The sequence below is a fragment of the Lactuca sativa genome, chromosome 5, assembly GCF_002870075.4.
Source record: "Lactuca sativa cultivar Salinas chromosome 5, Lsat_Salinas_v11, whole genome shotgun sequence".
Classification (NCBI taxonomy): domain Eukaryota; kingdom Viridiplantae; phylum Streptophyta; class Magnoliopsida; order Asterales; family Asteraceae; genus Lactuca; species Lactuca sativa.
In genome coordinates this window covers 248,361,568-248,382,541 of record NC_056627.2, presented here as the reverse complement: position 1 = coordinate 248,382,541, position 20,974 = coordinate 248,361,568, and the positions used below count along the sequence as shown (strand labels likewise).

General features: G+C 35.4%; 1 protein-coding gene across 2 annotated transcripts; it reads left to right on the top strand.

Annotated features, from left to right (window-relative positions):
* The first annotated feature begins 11,933 nt into the window (after positions 1–11,933).
* Positions 11,934–17,465, top strand: LOC111878025 (serine/threonine-protein kinase PBL27). 2 transcript variants are annotated; one of them, XM_042902805.2, is made up of 6 exons: positions 11,934–13,082; positions 14,575–14,732; positions 14,820–15,024; positions 15,220–15,406; positions 16,249–16,402; positions 16,935–17,465. In XM_042902805.2, the coding sequence occupies exons 1-6, from the start codon at positions 12,053–12,055 to the stop codon at positions 17,244–17,246; spliced, it is 2,046 nt and encodes a 681-aa protein (XP_042758739.1). In that variant the 5' UTR covers positions 11,934–12,052; the 3' UTR covers positions 17,247–17,465. The 2 variants fall into 2 exon arrangements, with proteins under 2 accessions (XP_042758739.1, XP_023730308.1); XM_023874540.3 differs by having other exon boundaries at positions 15,169–15,406.
* Positions 17,466–20,974: the final 3,509 nt, after the last annotated feature.

Sequence of the window (20,974 nt, the reverse complement as noted above, 5' to 3'; positions counted from 1 at the left end):
GTGGGGTATTTATACAAAGAGAATACAACTGAAACCTACATATACGGGATACACTACTCAAGAAACTTGACTAGACCAGGTCTACAATTGAATACATGAATACACATGTGTTAAATGATTTTTGACCGTTATTACTGATGGGTTTTGAGTACTACAACATTCCTATGGTGGACATCCAACCCTAATGCTTTGGATCTAGATTTTTCTCAAGTTATACATGCAATTCTAATCATCCAAATCATGAACCCTATCTAGCATACAATTTTCGAGATTTATAACATAAAACAAAGTTAGATGAATACCTTTTCCTTGTAGCCTGTAGATCTTAACCTTCGAGAGCTAAGTGCCTCAAGTGTTGCATCTCTAGTGAGTCACAAACACCAAGTTGCAATTGGAAGAATATGAGAGAGGGTGAGACTCTAAAAATCGGCTAGGGTTCTATCTTACTTAATGCATTAGCCGATTTCAAGGAGCCAAAGGGTTCCTTATATAGCTGAGCTGTTAGGGTTTCAGGTAAAACCCTAATCTGATTGCTTAAACCTTAAGCAGTCCAGTAGATCCTTTCAGAAGGCCCCCTTGGACGAAATCTATGTGGGCTACACATAGAATTTCGTCCACCCCTTCCTAGGGATCCATAATCCCAACTTGCAACTATCATATAATTACAATATCAATCCCCGTAATTTAATCAGTCTCTTTTGATCACTAAATTAATTCCAAATTAATTTCTAATTAATACTAATCAAATAATATTATTTCTCTATTAATATATTATTCTTATAATATATTAATAAATGACAATTAACCTTTTTCTCCATAATTCATCCTATCAAATTGTTATGGTGAAGGCAACCCAAAAGGACCATGCTACTATCAGGTCAAGTACATATCAATTATAGTTGTGGGCTTAAACACCTAATCCAACAGTCTCCTACTTGGATAAGTCTAATAACTATAACTGCAAGTATGACTTCAAAATCCGATTAGCAATCGTAGCTCTCAAAAGTCGTTGTCGAACTCTAACCTAGTCAATGACGCGCCCGTTAGATAATGGATCATATAATCCTCCGTTCTGCAAATCGTGTGGACAATGACATGGAACATAATCATTCTCAATGTCCATCAATTTGTTTCCCGACTTCTGATTCGTTTGCTATGCAGTTATTGCGGTCAAAATTTCAATAGCGGTCACAAGCCGCTATTTGAAATCGCGGTTTTCGCGGTGCTATAGCGGTTCTTTTAATATTACATATAATTTAATAATTTTATATTATATTTAGAACTAATATCATAAAACCTAAAAAGTCTATATAGAATTAACATCATAAAACCTAAAAAGTCATACAAACATAACATAATATTCAAAATTCTAATATAGTAATATAGAAACTACGTAGTGTCAAAGTGTCAAATATAGTTTAATCGCATGGCACGAGTTCAGCATCCGAGTCAACATCATCCAAGGCATTCACTTCTTCATCAAGATCATTCCCCACATCTACAATATCATCATCATCATCATCATCATCTCTATAACGTTCTCGTTTTCTCCTAATATTTGGATGAGCATCTACATTCGCTCCCATTGCTTCTTGCACATCTGACCAAAGAAGGTCATCAACACCATCCACAAAGTCTTGAAGCTCATCTTCCGTTTGTATTGTCCAGTCATCATTCTCCTCAACATCTCGTAGCAAAATAGGATCCAAAGATTTGTTTTGTAAAGACATGAAGCGCTTTTGCAACCTTGTGTTGTATTGGATGAAAACAAGTTCATTTAGTTTTTGTTGCAAAAGACAATTTCTTTTCTTAGAGTGTAGCTGCAACAAAAGAATTAAAAATATTTTAGTTAATATGTAAGATGTTCCAATCAAACTAATATCATTTATAAATTTTAATTATAAGAATACTTGTTAAAAATAGGTAAAAAAAACTTACATTGTCAAATGTACTCTAATTTCGTTCACAAGGTGAAGCACTACAAGTTTGACTAAGAACCGTGATAGCAAACTTTCGTAGGATAAGTGTATCTATCCCATAAGAACGCCACCATATATCTCCATTTTACAAAAAAAAGTTGATAAGTTAATAAAAATTAAGAAATAAAAACATTTGATTAAATTATAGTTTTTATAATTACATGGTGCAACTTTTGTCATACTAAACTGGATCCTGATCCTGAACCTCCCCCTCCATGATGTGTGATCATCACCATTCTGAAACAAAACACATAATCATCAGAATCATACATAAATCTTGGGAGGTCTCATACACTCAACAGTTCCCTGATTCCGCCTCCGCCCTCCTTAACTTGAGTACGGATCCTCTGCTTTCAGTAGTATGAGCCCATACTACCTTCCACATGTATCCGTACTTTCCTCAAGGATTGCTTCGACTTCACCAGGTCCCTTCTACTACTGTCGCACTCTTTGCTAATCTCATCATAGGATTACCCTAGGATAACTCTCCAATCCACTCTCTGCCATCAGCTGTGCAAGAAGTTCCTACTACCTTTACCTAACTAGCTCATGAATACCATTACATATCACTAAGACCAGATAATTCTTGGAATGAGAGGTCCTAACCTACAATAGTTTGACTCAGACAAGATCTGCGAAATAGGGCTAAACCTAACCTTCTGAAATTATTCAATCCTCGCTATATGTAATGTGATGTATTCATTTATTACTTAACTAAAGATAGTTAGAACTCCTATTAGCACAAAGCAACATCATTCGGGCATTGAGTAACCCAATCAGAAATACTCTATCCAAGCTATCATATAACTGACTAAACAGTAATATCTTGCAGCTCAAAAAGCACATATAGCAGACATATCAGGCATCTTCCTAGATCCTTAGCCCTAATCTAGCATGCACTTCTCCTAATCATATCATATCATAACATAACATGTACGAGTATCTTGGATAAAACTTACTTGAGCTCAGCCGGTCGCGCACATCACACACCCCATTCTTTCTCAAAACTTCTCACTTTATCTTTTGGAAAAACATTTTTCTTGTGAAAAATCTTTCAAACCCTCGATTTGAGTCCAGACACCCCCGAAGGTGTGTCCGAATCCTTCAAACCAAGGCTCTGATACCAACTTGTAACATCCCAAATTTTCAAGCAAAAAATTTCATTTTAAATTAAATAACTTATTAAATCATTTCTCAAAACATAGTTGATAACATAACAATCCATAAACCATAGTAATCGGGTTTCTGAAATCATATCATCAATAAAATCAGAGTACAGTCACATGAATTGAAAAATGCAGAAAACTGGTGTGCGTGTGATATGCAGCTATCGAGCCGACTCTTTCCCCTTCGCTGAAGAGGTACCTGAAACAAAACTAAAACTGTAAGCATAAAGCTTAGTGAGCTCCCCCATCATACCACATACCATACTATCATATCACATACATACTGTCGGGAAATTCTAGGGTGCCCGACCAACCCGGTCCGGCCATTCTGGGGTGCCGACCTACCCATGTCAAGCCATTCTGGGGTGCTGACCTACCCTTTGGTCCTAACAACCGAACTCCGAGGACTATTTCACCCCTACCACTACTACCACATATATCATAACATAAATATACTGTCAGGCCTCCCTGGGGTGCCCGACCTACCCTTCGGTCCTAAAAACCGAACTTGGGGACTAGTCCCCTCCTACCACCCCTATCACATATAACATATCATGATAACATATAACATATCAGGTAGTAGCAACCAGACAATTATCACAAAGTGTAACGCCTGTGTTTCCTGGCTTGCCATTTTTAGCAATGTAATGGTCTAGGTTAACCTTTGTAACCCGTTTTGAAATAATAAGATTGTATTATTTGAGTATTATGTGTTTTGTGCTTAATTGCTTAATTATGTGGTTTGATTAATTAAGAATAAAAATAAGCGTCAAAATTTAAGTGTAAAATAAACTTAATATCTTTGAATAATGTTGTAGTAGTTGAAACGATGTTTCAAAATATATATAGAACGCCCAAATCTGACTTCGTATGAGGAAGTTATGATTTATCGAAGTTTCGGCTCAGCGGTATGCAGCCTGAAATACTCGATTTGAGATCGAGCGATTTTTAGCCGAAGCAATCTAAACAAGGATCGAAGGTCTCGTTGTTGGTATCGAAGCGATAAAAAGTTAGGTGAGAACGGACGTCAAACGAAGAAGTTATGAATTTATAACGAAGTTTTTCTGTCACGGCCTATTAAAAATAAACAATAAAAATAAAGTTAAAATTAGCCGATGGAGTCTAAACGAAAGTTGTAGAGCGTAGTCTCACCTTCGTGTGGATAAAAAGAACGTCGAAAACGGAGTTCGTATGAAGAAGAGATGAATTTCCGAAGTTTATTAAATAATTTATATTTAAATTTAATCTTTAATTCTGGTATTATCCGAAGATGAGTCATCGGACTCATCCGAAGTACGCCCCGCGTACTCGTGTACGCCCCGCGTACTCTGAAGGTGTTGACACTCGCAGCAAGTGGCTTCGGATGCGTAATCAGTGACGTTTTTCGGACCAGTACGCCCCGCGTACTGGCGTACGCCCCGCGTACTCCGATGCTCCAGCCTCCTATAAATAGGATGCGAGGGCAGCCGACCCAATTGCCAATTTCCTCTCTTCTCTCTCCCGTTTTGCATCGTTTTGCGTGCCAGAAATATCCCGAAGCCCCGGTATCATTCTCGAGCCCCGAGGCAAGTCCCGAGATCCCGAAGATCCCGAGCCGAATCTCTGCCCGCGAGAAGTTCGATTTTTGTGAAGATCTTCCAGATCTGCTAAGGATTACTATTTCTGCAAGTCGTAGTGCTGTCCGATCATCTTCTGATCAAGTGAGTGTGTAGTTACCTTCTTCTAACACATAAATATTAAGTATTTTCTATAAAATACGTGCTATGTGTATGGTATATTGTTGTTTATATGTGTGAATGTGTATTCACTTTCTTCTATCTCATAGATATGATTTATTCTCTATGAAATACGTGTTATGTGTGTGTGTGCCTCATCTGTTATGTGGAATATGTATTGATTAAAGCATGCTATACAGGTTTTCAAAACTATGTATAAAAATGTATATTTTATCTACTAATATGTTGGGTAGAACATGGGTAGATAGTTGGTGTGTAATAAACAGATGAGAGGCCTCGTTGTTGTTTGATTTAGTCATCTAGCGGAGTTTAGATGACGACCACATACTTTTCTAGATAGTCTTGTGGAAACATTAGCAGGTTCGCCACCTGTAGGTGTTAATGAACTTGGGTGTTCATTCGCTGTACTCCATCCCCCTCATGGTTGCCTTATTTGACTTATATTGCTGAGGTACCCCCGAAGCATGTGTTCTCGCCCCGATGAAATATTCTTAGACTAGGTCCCTTATGTTAGTTGTCTTAGGGACATAAAGTGAGAATAACGGGAATGGGTAATTGGGTTATTGTTGGTTGGTGAAAATTAAATATGATTATTTATTGTGGGTTGAAAACCCTATATGCTTACCAGACTCCCAAGCCTGACCCACTCAGTTTTATTTGTATTACAGGAAGTGGCCCGAGGGCATAAGATGGATGAACCATCAAGTTGTTTTGTTTACAAGTCTGTATATGTTTATATTTGTTGAATGACTTGTAATGTTATCGTTTATGCTTATTGGTCTGTATCGGAACATGACACCCCGAGTTTTGATTATAATGAAAATACATTTCTTTTATGAAATGCTTTGGTAAACATTGTTTTATCATGTTTTGTTTTTGGGAACAAATTCCGCAACTCTTTCAAATCAAAAGGATTTACTCTGAAAATAATTTAAAAGCATAAATGAAAATCGGTCTTTTCTGGCCGAGATTTTGGGGATGTCACACAAAGACAATCATCTCGACTATAATCAACTACTAGTGGGTCGGCCTTGGTGCCTTAGACCCACTTCTACTGGAAGGTAACCCACCTTGATGTCGTGTAGTATCTGCACAGTCCTCAGCATGGGAATCAACTCGTCTCTACCCCTTAATCCCTATACAACAACCTTTCTCGATTACTAATACATACTCATAACCCCTTACAAGGGTCAATACAAGTCCAAGTCAAAGTAAAGGTCAAACCCTGGTCCAATTCAATCTTGGTCAAAGTCAACGTCAAGTTGACTCGACTCGCCGAGTTGGTCCACCAACTCGTCGAGTGCCCACTTCTACAAAATCTTAAGACCCCAACTCTACTCGACGAGTTCTCCTTCAACCATAACATTGGGACCATCTTCAACCGACTCGTTGAGTTCATCCTTGAACTCATCAAGTTCATCTTCATCCGAATGAATGAGTCTAGTCTATGACTTGCCGAATTCTCCTTGAACTCGTCGAGTCCGTCTTCATGAGGTTGGGACATTGCCTTGAACTCGCTGATTTCCTCCTTGAACTCATCGAGTCTGGGACATTGCCTTGAACTCGCCGATTTCCTCCTTGAACTCATCGAGTCCTTCGATCTTCAAGTCCATAACAACCTCCTAACAGGCTAATTGTTCCTTCCACTCACCCACAAACCATTTCCAGAAGGCATTTGGGGAAAATGCGACCCGACTCATCGAGTCACCTAAGTGACTCGTCGAGTCCCTCTTTGTCCAAAACTACACAGTCGATTATAATGGGTCTCAATGCATCAAAACCATAGATCTGGCCTCCTAGAGTCCATTTTACACGTAAAGCTACAAACTTGATGTCCATGGATGGGGACTTTGGCTTAAAAAGCTATAAAAAGGGGTTTATATTGTAACGCCTCATTTCTGGTATGTAATCTAAGCATAGCATTTTTCCCTTTTCTTAAGTTGTACTCGACGATTCAGAAGCTCGACTCGTCGATTAGAGATGGGTTTGGCACGCAGGTTTAGTCGGCGATTCGACGAGTCTATATTCTTGGACTCGGTGAGTCTGCCAGTCTGGATGAAACCCTAATTTCAAGGGTTTGCACCCTGTTTAAACAACCTTATGAGCCCTAAACCAGCCTCCATCACCTTCAGAACATCCCTTTTCAAACCTTAGCATTTCCTTTAGCATTTTTGAAGTAGTTTTCACATTGTGAAGGATTTTGGTGCATTTTGGGGGTTAGAAGAAGAAGAGAGATAAGGGGTATTCAAAGAGAGCAAAGAGGATCCGAGTTTCTGGTCACATTTTAGTTCCCTTTGAGGTATGAAACTCGAATCTTTACTTCTAGCATTTAGATCTCCTTAAAAGCTTGCGATTGTTAATTTGAGTCATTTCTTCACTTTGATGTCGATTTGAGAAGTAGTTGAGATGAATGGGCTTCAAATTTAGGCATTTCAGAGTTCCATGAGCTCAAGGTTGCCACCTTTATTGAGCCAAGTTCCCATATTCAAATGTGTTTGTAAGATTATTTTATACATGACCATAACTTAGATGGTATTTTTTTCGTTTTCTTTTGGGGTACCTTATTTAAAAGGTAATTAGTTAACAACACAACTTCCCCCATATTGAGTGTGGTAACCCAAAACATAAGCAACAACGTGGCATTCATCATTTCATTTAAGATTTGATGTTTCCTTTTGGTGATGCCATTTGTTATGGTGAATAAGGTGCGTTAAGCTCATGTTTAATACCATGACTTGCAAAAAATTCCTCAAATGGTGATGCATATTCACCTCCACATTCATTCTTTTTGTTGAGATGATTCTCAACCTCACTTTTGTACAATTTAAACTTGTACATCTTTACTTTTAAGTAAATTAACTTAACAAAGTTTAATGCAATCGTCAATAAAAGGGATAAAGTACTTATATCTCCGTTATATGGATTCGACTTCATATCACACATATTTGTGTGAATTAATCCAAGGGGTTTAGTTGTCATTTTAACAAACTTGAATGATTGGTGTGTTAACTTTAACTCAACACAAGTGTTGCATCCATATTTTGACTTATATAAAAAGTGAGGTATGTGTTCAAGTTTGATTAACCTTCTTAACATGTCAATATAAACATGTCCAAATCTAGCATGTCACATATTAGAAATTTAAGCAAGTATGCGGAAGAGTTATCCAACTCATTAATATTAGGCTCATTAGCCAATGTATGGAATTTAAACATTCCACCATCCTCATAGACCATGCCTACAAACATACTTTTTTTTTAGGTTAGTATACACTTATTGGACTCAAACACCAAAACAAAATCCATGTTTGTTCAAAAAACCATCAAAACACTAAGTTCTTTTATGGAACATACAACACATCATTAAGTGTTAGCTCTTTTCTATGTTATACAATTTCTGGAATGTTTTTAACACCAAATTTAAGTGTTAGCTCTTTTCTATGTTATATAATTTCTGGAATGTTTTTTGCCTAAAATTGGACAACCTTATAATTCTTGAGTCACTCCCTCTTTGAGCACACATGGCTTGTAGCACCCATATCAATTCATCACTCAATGAAGTTAGCATCCATAAAGTTTACTTTGGAAATCGTTCCACTTTGGATGGTGACATTTCTGAAATCATTTATACTCTAAATATAAATGTTTATAATTCTAATTTCCAGAAAATATGTTTGCCTCTTGCTTGGACAAAACTCAACATAATTAAAAATTTATATTTGAACAATTATAAAACTTGATTTCTGATGCAGAAATTCTAAAATTTGATTTCTTATGCAGAAAACTGATGCATAAATTATGATTTCAAAAAATATGATGTTTTCTTTCAACAAAAATATTTAAAATGTGATGTTTTTAAGTAAAAACAAGCTGTTTTACAAAAAATTGAAGTCGTTTTGACTAAACAAAGCCTTTTTGTTTTTCACAAAACAATGCAGTCTGTTCAAGACTGCTTTAGCCCCACTTAAACTTGTCAAAAATGCAATCTAAGTACATAATCTAGTAGCCCTGTCTCTTAGCTATCCGGGGACTACTTTCACAAGTTCATACGATTTTTCTACAATTTATTATGAATTTTACAAAACTATGTATCATAGCTGCTAAAAACCTAACCAGTCAGTGAAAATCATATTTTTCACCCTAGTTAGAGTTGTTTCCAGCTTTCGGCCAAAATTAATGAAATGAAGTAGACTCATATACAAAACTTTGAGAATTGGTTTCAATAGAAATTGAGCATCCATGACAAAGTTATGATTTTTCAAAGATTATGACAGATTAGAGCATTTCACATCAACTCGTAAATTGTGTTTTTAAGTTAAGCTAGCTTCTTAACCCATTAGGTACTTAATGAAATCAGTATCGAAGCTGGACAATTTGATACTTAATAGAAAAACATGTCTTAATGAACAATGACCAAAGGTGCTTCAAAATTACAAAAAAAAATCTATTTTTTCCTATGAAAATCGTACAATATCAAAATAATGTAAGTAAAATTGTTTCCAATTTCTACTTCGATTCGTACAAACGAATTTGTTTTAAGATTGTAAGAATAATATTCCGGTAATGTACGAAAATAAACAAGAAAATAGAAAAACCGAGACATGTGTTTAACACATTGTCCTTAAAACAAATTCGCCCGCTACTGAGTGTTTGTTTCCCAGGATACAACAGTTTAAAATGGTTCTTCTAGACCACCCAAACCCTCTATAAGCCTGAATTATATCCTCAATATAGCTAGAAAAAAGAAGATGAAGTGGGGAAGAATTTTTTTTTTCTTTCATTCTTTTGGTGTCTTCAAATGGTTGTAGAGTAGTGGTATTTATACTACATATTTTATAACCTCCCATTTAAACACATCTATTAATCTTTTTGTATTTAAATTGTAATATTAATTACAATATCATTTACGAAAGAAATAAATATTTGCAAGAAAGGTCCCTGAACATTTATTTTCTTTCTCTCACTCATTAAACTCTTTTATTTATGTCTTCCAACACCCTTACTTTAAAGATTAATTTCTCATTTATATTAAATCTATTTTGGACGTTTTAAAAAATGAAGAAACCTCATTTTTATAAATTGATTAACACCAATTTTCTAATAGTTAATTTGTGAATTAAATTACACTAAAATAATGAGATAACAATAAAATCATCAACAAATCAGACTATCATCTTACCCGGACCAGTAAAAACATATCAAAACAATCCATTAAATTTTATTATTTACGATTTATTTGTTTGAAAAATATATAGAGTCAAAGCTTTTCAACGAGAAAAATGTGAAGGTAGTCTTATAGAGCGCCAGGGACGTGATTAAAACTTCAACTGCAGAGAATAAGAAAAAAAAAACAGAGTCAATGGTGCCGGACTATCATACGAGTCTTTTATGTTTCTAAGGGCATCTCTAACCCACCTCCAAACTCCATTTTTCCCTTATTTTTTTTCCATTCTTCTCCAACCTTATCTTATTTTCACCTCCATTTTTTGAGATATGAAATATATGGAGGAATACTATTCATATCTCCAAAAATAGAGGTGAAGTTTGGTTGCCAACTTTAGTCCCTCTCATTTTTATTTTATACATTTTTAGTTTATTTTATCTACTAATTATAATTTAAATGCAATATTTAATATTTATAATATCATGTTATATACTAATTTATATTAATTAATCATAAATATAGAGTTTAATTAGTAGATGTGTGTATTTGATAATATATATAAGTTATAAAAATAGAATACTCTAGAAATATATTTTTGGGGTAAAAATAAGGTAGAAAATAAAGTAGGGTTGGAAATAAGGCCGGCCTTATGTACATTTGAGTAAGGGTAGGGCTTAGGGCCCCAATTTTTAAGGGGCCCCACTTAATTTTCCACACGTTTATTCTTCTATATCGATCACGCGTCTGACTCCCAAAAATCAAAAGTATTGATCAACTACAACCGACGATTACTCTTCCTATTCTTCTTCTTCTCTACGATTACACTTCTGTTCTTCTTCTTCTCCATTCTCGAACTCTGATTCTCGGTTCTAACTTTCTAGGAATCTCCGATCTCGATTCTAGGCATCATCAATCTCGATTCTTCCACACTGATAAGCGCTGAAAATACCTTATGTACTTCGGTTCTTATTCTTCCTTCTTCATTCTCGGTTTCTTCATAGAATCCATTGTTCAAAATCATTGATGATTTAACTATTCAAGGTTGTCACTGGACACTGAAACGGTAATGTGTTTGTGTTTTCACATTTCACTTTTGATTTTTTCATTATTTAGGGTTAATAGCTGATTAGGGTTAATCTTTTCAATTATATTTTTAATTCTAGATTTCATTGTTAACTGCTGGTTGATTACTATTGACGTGAATCAAGTTGGAATGAAAATTTCAGTTTTCTAGATTTGAGCTTTATATTATGTGAGGGGTGGTATAATCTTAATCCATATCTTCTACACATATCTTCTACGCTTATACTGGTTGTCTTGGTGATTATTTATTGCATCTAAAAAAAGCTAGAAAAATTAATTTATGTCTTAAATTTATTCATAAAGAATATATATGTATTAGAAAAATTTAACTCCGTCATTTATAAAATTTTTAGTTTATTATTGCAGGTCCTGGATAAAGGAGAAGAGTTTATAACATTGAGTATAGTAAATGCTAAAGGGCCTCAAATTTTTTGTTCGCTTAGAGCCCCCAAACTGGTTGAGCTGGCCCTAGTTAGAAATGAAATATTATTTACTCTATTTTTTATATAGGGAAAAAAATGGAGATCGAACATTTTCTGCAAAATTACGTCTTCATTATGGGAATTGATTCGTACACAACAGTTTTTTGCCATACACAACAATTTATATATTATATAGTTGTACATTACAATATTCTAAAACAACAATTGTTGAGTATTAAGAAAAATATTAAGAAAAAGTGTTTGCGTAGATATAACTCTCATTCATTATCGAAGGAATCGTGCATTTCCACCTCCAATTTGACATCACGTGGACCCTAAATATTTATTGAAAAATTAAAATCACGCTGTTTGACTATGAAAATTCTACAAGAAATTAAGAGTGCTTTGTACTGCATATCTGTAACTATACACCCGGAAACATTCCAGCTTCTCAAATTCTCTCTAAATTTTCAAGATCTCTAACCATCTTATTTCCTACCGGTATGGATACTGGATCTTCCTCATCCTTAGAGTTGCCACAGCAGTTCCGTCAGTTTACACTTTCTGAGATTCACTCAGCAACCCAAAACTTTGATGAGTCATTGGTAATCGGGCGTGGGGGTTTTGGCATGGTTTACAAAGGAACCATCACTAATGGGGCAACTCATTTGGTTGCCGCTATTAAGCGCCTCGATTCAACCTCTAATCAAGGAGAAATAGAGTTCAGGGCTGAAGTTGAGATGCTTTCTAAGTTAAGGCACTGTCACTTAGTGTCTTTGATTGGTTATTGCAATGATGGGCAAGAGATGATTCTTGTTTACGATTATATGTCCCATGGAACCCTTGCAGATCATCTTCACAAATTCCAGAGTCCTTTACCTTGGGTCAGACGACTCAAAATATGTTTAGGGGCCGCCCGCGGATTAGATCACCTTCACACTGGTGTGGGTATTAAGCAAGGAGTTATACATCGTGATGTTAAGAGCTCAAATATATTGTTAGATGACAGCTGGGCGGCTAAGATTTCAGATTTTGGGTTGTCAAAACTTGGTCCAGTTAATCAACCGTCCACTTATGTTAACACTTTTGTTAAAGGCACTTTTGGATACCTGGATCCAGTCTACTTTGCAACAGGCAGACTGACGAGAAAGTCTGATGTGTATGCGTTTGGGGTAGTATTATTTGAAGTCTTGAGTGGAAAACAAGCGGTAGATAGTAGTCTTGATGAGGAGCATTGGGGTTTAGTAAATTGGGCCCAAGAAGCTCTGAAAGGAGGTAGGCTAAAGCAAATTGTTGATCATACCATAACAGACAGAATCTTGCCTAAATGTTTGAAGGAGTTTGGATGGCTTGCAAATAGGTGTTTGCATAACAATCCAAAGCAACGACCTACAATGTCTGAAGTTGTAGTCTCTCTTGAGTCTGTATTAGCCCTACAGGAGAAAGCTAATTACACATTGCACCCTCCGGGCATGAAAATATTTGGTAATAAGGTGCCAATGTTTCTGTCTTCATTCAGTGGGGATAATTCAGGTAATTTGTTTTGTCCTGGTTTCTTTGTTTGTTCTCATGCATAAACACACAAACTGATTTACCTGTGGATGTTTGCATGTATACACGTATTGCAAGAACATATTTATTATCAATCTGTGATGGTGAGTAGGTGAGCATATACAAGTCTGATAACTTTGCAGTTGAACGTAAGATATTCCTTCATTGAGGATCAACAATACATTATGATTAATTTACATATCTGCCCCCGAATGGTTATTGCAAAACCTAGTGAAACTGAGGTAGTTTTCGTAATTGAATAAAAAAAAATTGTCACCATTAATCCCAAATGACATCCCATTGAAATAAGGAGATGATCAATTTTGGTATTTTGGCCTGGTTTTGCGTGCCAACTGAGGACAAAAACTGTCTTTTGTTCCACAGGGCAGCTGTTTTCTGCTCCATCTCATCGTACATTTTCTTCTTGCATAGTAATTTATTCAGTTGATATTCCGTTGGCGATTTATAGTTGTACTGGTTTGCATGTCAAAGTTTTGTTCCAGCTTCTTCAGGGTTCTTGCTTCCTCTATTTTAATTTCAAATGAACCAAGATTAAATGACTTGGTGCTGCCACGTGCCTTTACATATTTCATAAATAACTTCCTTACCTTACATGGCTGATAACATAGCAATCTTCATGGTTAGGGAATAAGGGTGTTTTTTGTTTTGATCTCATATTCAATCTGGCTTGATACTTTTTATTGGTATTTCTAGAAGAAATCTTTTTTGTGTCTGTGGGGATAGAGGTTATGCTTGTTTTCTTCTCTGTTGTGATGACTTCAAGAATGCAATTTAACGGATTAATATTTTCTTTTCATCCATCCTTGTAATTTTTTCATTAATTTCCATGGGTCTCAGTGTCCTTGTTCACTGTCTCTGTATTCCTCTTTAATGGGTAGCCTTTTTTAATCTAAACTTCTTTCCATCCACAGTTTATTTTAATATTAAGATGATCTTTTTTTAGTATTAATTTCTAATTCTCCTGTATTGGAATGACTTACCAACCCTTCTCTCGCCTTTGACTGATCCAGGGGCGAGGAAGCTTAGGTTTCCCTAGGCTGACAAAACCCTTATTTCTTTTTACCCATTACACAGTCACGTACTCCCTCATCATTGGTGTCATGAGGAAGTTAAATAACGCTTTATTTTACAATTAGTGAATTCCATCGACCTTTTGTTGGTAGTTGGTTACAGGAGCAAATGCCTTTTTATGAAGTATAGGGAACAAAATCCACAACAGATAGGATGGAAATAAATTTTGGGACTCTATTTAGATGCAACTTTCTTTAGGTTCGAGCTTTGGGAATGCTGCATGTTATTGCATTAGATATGCTTGTATTTCTTACTTTCAAATTCATATGGCTCATTTGTTTACAAAACTCAGAACAAATACCTGTTCTATTGAATGATATATTCTATGATATCATACAATCCTCCACTTTCTTGCTTGTTTCTAACAGAATTTTATTTGTAGTTGGGAGTAAAAGATCTTTGGAGTTATACTTTGATACTATTGGAGGTGAACACAGAATATTACGCAGGTTTGAGTTCCAGACTATCGTTGTCGCAACTGAGAACTTTTCTGAGACTAATCTAATTTCACCATTGTTCTCTGGTCTCTACATTTACAAGGTATACGTATTCATGTATCTAATCTAATTACATTATTTTAAGGTTTCCAAGGACTGCTTAAAGCTCCAACTTAGTTTCTCTTTTCAGGGCAGGCTACAAAATGGACAAGGAGTATCAATTGCCAGACATAGTTCTGGATCCAGATCTGAATATTATAAAAATGAAGTGGCGTTGCTGGTAAAACTTGAGCATGAGAATTTGCTTAAGTTGGTTGGATATTCCATCGAAGGAACAGAAGTATTCCTTGTCTATGAGTTTGCACTCTATGCACGTCTAGATCGCTTGATAGATGGTACGCTTCTTATTTTTGAAACATGCATGGAAACTCGTGATGGAGTTTAAGAGCAAGTACTCACTACGTATTAACCCTATTAACCTTAATTTTTTCTAAAACTTCATACTCGGAGTGAAATATTTTCTAGATATGTCTTTTTAGATCATGAATGTACTCTATTGGACTGGAATAAGCGCAACAAAATAATACTAGGTGTTGCTAGGGCACTTCTGTACCTTCACCAGCATGGTTCCTTTCGGATCATACACAATCATGTCTATCCTAAAAACATTCTTTTAGATGAAAGTTTGGACCCCAAACTGTCATCTTTTGGGTTTGCAAGATGTTTAGCAATAAACGGGGCTGATTGCATCGAAGAGGAGAACATACATGGATCTATGTAAGTACATACGCATTTATCTAGAAACATTCATTCTTGATCTCATGCTCTCGTCTTGAACTCTTCATATGTCTTGTTTCTTAGTGATCCCATCGGATCAAACAAAAAGGAACTGCTTTTGGGATCGTGGTACGGACCACAATGGTCCTTGAATTTTCTAAGAACATATGATTCAAAACCCACTTTCTTCTTGTTTTCGCACAATAAAGGTTGCGAAAGCAATTTGCTTCTTGGTTGGTTCCATTTGGGAACGGTTGCATGGAAGTGTTTAAACCTAATATGTCACAATTGTTGTGAAGCCCAGATGACCACTTGGGTCACTTAGTATTACTAAAGCTAAAGCTTTGGAGATGCCTTGATTCTCGGTTCCGGTTAAGTGCGCAAATACGTAGTTGAATGGAAGAAATTATAAGAAAAATATATCTAAAATATCCCTAGGTAATTATGAACTCTGGAAAATATTGTCAAACCGTTTACAGTTTGGACTGATATAGTCTTAGTTGGCAAAAAGGTAATCTCCAACTGAAACTTCCCCACGATGGTAATATATTGCATTTGCTATAGGACAGCCAGATAGAGATGTTGCATTTATTTTGGGGTAGAGAGTCTCTATTTTTGGGGCAATCAACTCCTTATAGTTTCAGGAGAAACGAAATTCCAACTAGTAATAAAAGTGACTTAGGTTAAAACTTAAAATCCATAAGGTCTTAGTATACTTGAAAGAAAATTGCATCTGATATAAGACTTTCCTAGATACATTTATGTTTTCCTTGTATTTTTTCTACTCAAAGCTACCATAATTTGTAGTAATGGTCCAAGCTAATACCTGCTATGTGTGACAGGGTATTTATTGCACCAGAAGTACATCAGACTTTACGTCTGACAACTAAGGCTGATGTGTATTGTTTTGGTGCTTTGATCTTAGAAACTATATCTGGGTGTACAAGATACAATTACATGTTCAACCACACAGACAACGATACCCTTACACATTCTGTAAGTATGATTATGGATGGTCAGATTCTATCATGTTAGACTTATGCTTTTAGTATGTCGGTCAGGTTTTTCGGGTATCAGTTATTTTCGACAGGCCTAATTCACACCCTAAATATTCCAAAATACATATATTGATGTTTTAAGATTGACCCACTCATCTAATTTGGCATGGATTTTCATACCAATTTATCATCAACCGTTTTGAACTTCTGCCTGCTTGTAACTTGCTTTTTAATGTGATTACCAATTTCTGAGTCTCTGACAAAAAGTTTAAATCATAGAAAAGCAATAGGGTATTCATTTTCCTTAAGTTTTGTGGGTCAAAATTATGTGGTGAGAGATAAATATTATATGTTGTGTGTCTTATGTACTTCTTTAAAGCGAAATTCAAACGACCTACACGTAATGAATGAGTAATAAAGGACAATTGATCAAAATACACGGCAATCGTATGGATATAGAAAATGTCAAGATGTACATCTTCTTGGTGCAATGGTGGTAATATAACTATGGGCATGTGGAATTGTTGTAGGTGTGGACAAATTGGGTGAAAGGAACATCTTCAAATATAATTGATCCTAGAATCCATGCCCATTCAAGCTCCATTACAAGAGTCATCCACATTGGGCTGTTGTGTGTTCAAGTAGATCCAGCTGATAGACCAACAATGGAGGAAGTTGTTGGCATGCTGACTAGCAATTCATCTCTCCCTCTCCCTTTACAAAAAAAATCTTTGTCACCATGGATAAGAGAAAAGTCTTCAGATGTCCCAAAAATATTACTGTCCGATGACTACGATTCTGGGGCAGTTGAGGACTTCCTATCAGAGCTATGCCCTCGATAGTGTTTTGCAGGAATTTATATAACTTTCAAATTCCCTTATTAAAACCAGTGGTAGAACTTTTCTTTAAGAAGTCAATAGATGCTCAAGAGTCAAGATCAAAGAAACCAGATCTTGTATTATAAGTCTCTTATTATTATTATTTTTTTTTGTAGGTTAAGCAAAAGCCCATTTGTGATAATATCTTGAGTTGTTATAATGCTGAAATTTCTTAAAACACAATTGAAATATGTATTAAAACAATGATCATCCAAGTAGGTTCATACTTCATAGATGTCAAGAGAAGGTGGATTTAGGGGATTAGGTTAAAACTGCTTGAATTTCAGGAGCATAGAGTAGAAGGGTGTAATAGAAGTTAATATTGTTGAAGAACTAAAAAAAACTATAATTATGATTATATAAGAAGATAGGATACTGAAGGTTAAAAGGCAACACCATCATCATAGCAAAACCTAGTCACACTAACTTCATTTCATTCGTTTGGATGAAGAATTACAGAGGCCACACTACTACAAAAAAGAGCATTACCGACGGCCAAACCGTTGGTAATTCATTGCTAAGAGGTTTTATCAACAAAATTGCAACAGATCAATATATGCTGGTATATTCCGGTCAATAATTTTTTTGTGACGAATTTCTGACTGTTACCGCAAATTTTAGTGACAGGTTTTGCCGTCGGTAATTAGTAAAGGATTACCGATGGATATGTTTTTGCAGCGGATTACCGACATAATGTGTTTGCAACTGATTACCGACGAAATTGGTTTGCAACGGATTAGCGATGGAATACCTATGTAACGGATTATCGATGAAACATTTGTGACAGATTACCAATGGATTTTAGCACTATATATATATATATATATATATATATATATATATATATATATATATATATATATATATATATATATATATAATTCATGAAAAATCCAAAAAAATATTTATATATTTAAAACAAAAAATTCTTAAAACATATATTAAAAAAAAATTGAAAGTACAATGCTATAATTAGATAGATTATACAAAGTGCAATGCCTTAATAAAATAATATTTGAAAGTAGAATGTTTTAATATGAAAAAAAAGTTAACTCAATATTTAGTGACAATTAGCTTCTTTGCCCTCTCTTTTCTTTCGGTTATCAGAACCTGTAAAACAAATCAAATTTAGTTAGAGCTTCCAAAAAGGTATAACTTTTGGAGCACTCTTTTATAAAAATATAATTAAAAATTGGTTGTATGATGATAACTAAAATTATATGATTTTTATTTTTTGAAAAAAAATCACCAATTTGACAAAAATATCATCATTTGTTTTCTTGTTGGAAAGTTGATGCATGGATGCAAGCTCTTTGTCCACTTCCACTTTCATTTCTACAATTTTTAGTGTCTGTTATGTCATAAATTGTGGTTTATACTTTACTTTTCATAAGATATTAGAGTTCTCAGTCTAGGACCGAAAACACCATGTTTTGGTGTTGTTCGGACCAAAATCACATGTGATTTTGGTTAGGCTTAATGTTGTTTTGTTTGGGTTTTGGGCTTGGGCTCTGTTATTAGGTCTAGGTATAAATAGTGTCATTTGAGCCTTGTAATTAGTGTGGGACGTTTTTGGAGGCTGCCATATGCTTAAAACCTGATTTGGAGAGAAAAGAAGAGAAAACCAAGTATAATCAAGAATCTTATGTACTCGACTATTCAATAATAGTGTGCATTGAAGATTAACCATTGTGTTCTTATTCCTCTAATTCACTTGATTGGGATTCCACACCATCAAGTGAATCTGATTGATACATCATAGCATTTTGGGGTGTTACAATTGGTATCAGAGCTTGGATCGGTATCAATCGAAATGATAATATTTTAAGAGTTTCTTGGAGTTTTTCTTGGATTTCTGGGTGTTTTTGAATTGTTTTGGATGAATTTTTGGCTGTTTGTTCTTCGTGTACTTCATATTTTTGGAGTTTTGATCGAATTTGGTCTTAAAATTAGAAAATTTTGTGTTTTTGGCAAGTTTTGAGTGATTTTTGGTCAAAATCTGCGAAATCTCGGAAGCCAGCCTCGTATTTGGTCATACCCTCGGAAATCTCGGCGGCGGCTTTGCTCTCGGATTAGGTCAGCAGCAATTTTCCGTGTGAGGTTCTCGGCTTTGGAAGTTCTCGGTTCGCACGTTTTCGGTCTGAATTCTCGGTTCACATGTTTTCGGCTTCGCAGATTCTCGGTCGGACGTCTTAGCCTCATAATTTCGCTCAGCTATTCTCGGTCTGAGATTTCGGCCTCAGAATTTCGGGTGAAATTTCGGATTTTCAAGATTTTGGTTTATTTTCAGCCCAAAAGCCACATTTTCGATCCAATAACCTTGTTTTCGGTCCTAAAGCTTCGCGTTTGGTCAAAAAGGCACGTATTCGGTCAAATACTCTCGTTTTTTTGTCTTGAAATTTTGTTTCGATCTAGAAATTTTTGTTTTCGGTCAAGGTTTTTTTTTTGGAAAAAAAGATTGACTTTCAAGTTTGACCTTTAAGTTTGACTTTCAAGTTTGACTTTCAAGTTTGACTTTCAAGTTTGATTTTCAAGCTTGACATTCGACATTTCAAGTCAAAGGGTATTTTTTAGGGGTGGAAACTCTCGACCCAATCCGTAACCCGACACGAAAATAAGCGGGTCAGGGTTAAGATTTCTGACCCGCCAACCCGTTTATTTAATGGGTTTGGTTGGGTTACTTGTTTGGGTTCACGGGTCAACCCGCCAACCCGCCTCATATATTTAATTATCTATTTATTTTAATTTTTAACAATCTAAGATCATATTATACTATTATTTTCTATTTACCATATCCTTAACATTTAATTTGGTATTCGTTCGTATCATCAGCCATATAGCCGTATGTTTGGGCAATGTAGCATTGTGGGCTTGTGGCTCATGATCCAGTCATCCATCCTTGACTCCTTGAGTCCTTGTGCAACCATCCATTGCGTGCCCTAATAACAAAAAAAACGCCACAAACTCACGATTCAATCACTCATTCAGTCTCCATATTCACGAACGATTGAACGAAGGATAAGGATTTAAGGACCGATCTTCAAAGGAAGAAACATCACGAACTCACGATTCAATCACTCATCGGGCCGCTCCTCATCCGCTCAACGTCGTTCGCACTTGCTCTTGAGTCTTGTCAGCTTCGACGTTCGACCCACCTTACTTTCTCTCTACGGTAAGTAACAATCTACATTATACACTCTATAGATTAGTAAATTGCGGAATTACCACCAGATATAATTCCAATTTGAAATTTCTTCCACATTTGGATTTTAGAGTACATATCGGCTAAAGCAAAATATAATTCTGATTTGAATGTTACCTCTATCTCTCATTATATCGACTCTAGGAAGATATAATTCTTCCACATTGTGTATCTTTTACCCACTATGTTAAATGAAAATATGATTCTGAGTAGTGATTGATGCCTTAAATCGAGTAGTGATATTGATTCTTGATTTTGACTTGTTTTACCCACTATTTTATAATTTTCATTTTGAATTCTTTACTGAAAATATGATTTTGAACCTATTTTACACTAATGATATATTGTTTGTGTAGTTTTAAACTGATTTTGAACCTGTTTTACACTGATTTTGACTTGTTTTACCCACTATTTTATAATCAGTAGTGCTTCTTTTTCTGTTAAACAGTAGCGTTAAATTGTTAATCATTAATTGTTTGTGTAGGTCGAT

Excerpts from the sequence above, each read along its gene's own strand:
- LOC111878025 (XM_023874540.3), top strand. The coding sequence starts at position 12,053 with ATGGATACTGGATCTTCCTCATCCTTAGAGTTGCCACAGCAGTTCCGT. Across the intron at positions 13,083-14,574 it reads ATTCAGTGGGGATAATTCAG|TTGGGAGTAAAAGATCTTTG; the intron begins GTAATTTGTTTT and ends TTTTATTTGTAG. Across the intron at positions 16,403-16,934 it reads ACGATACCCTTACACATTCT|GTGTGGACAAATTGGGTGAA; the intron begins GTAAGTATGATT and ends GAATTGTTGTAG.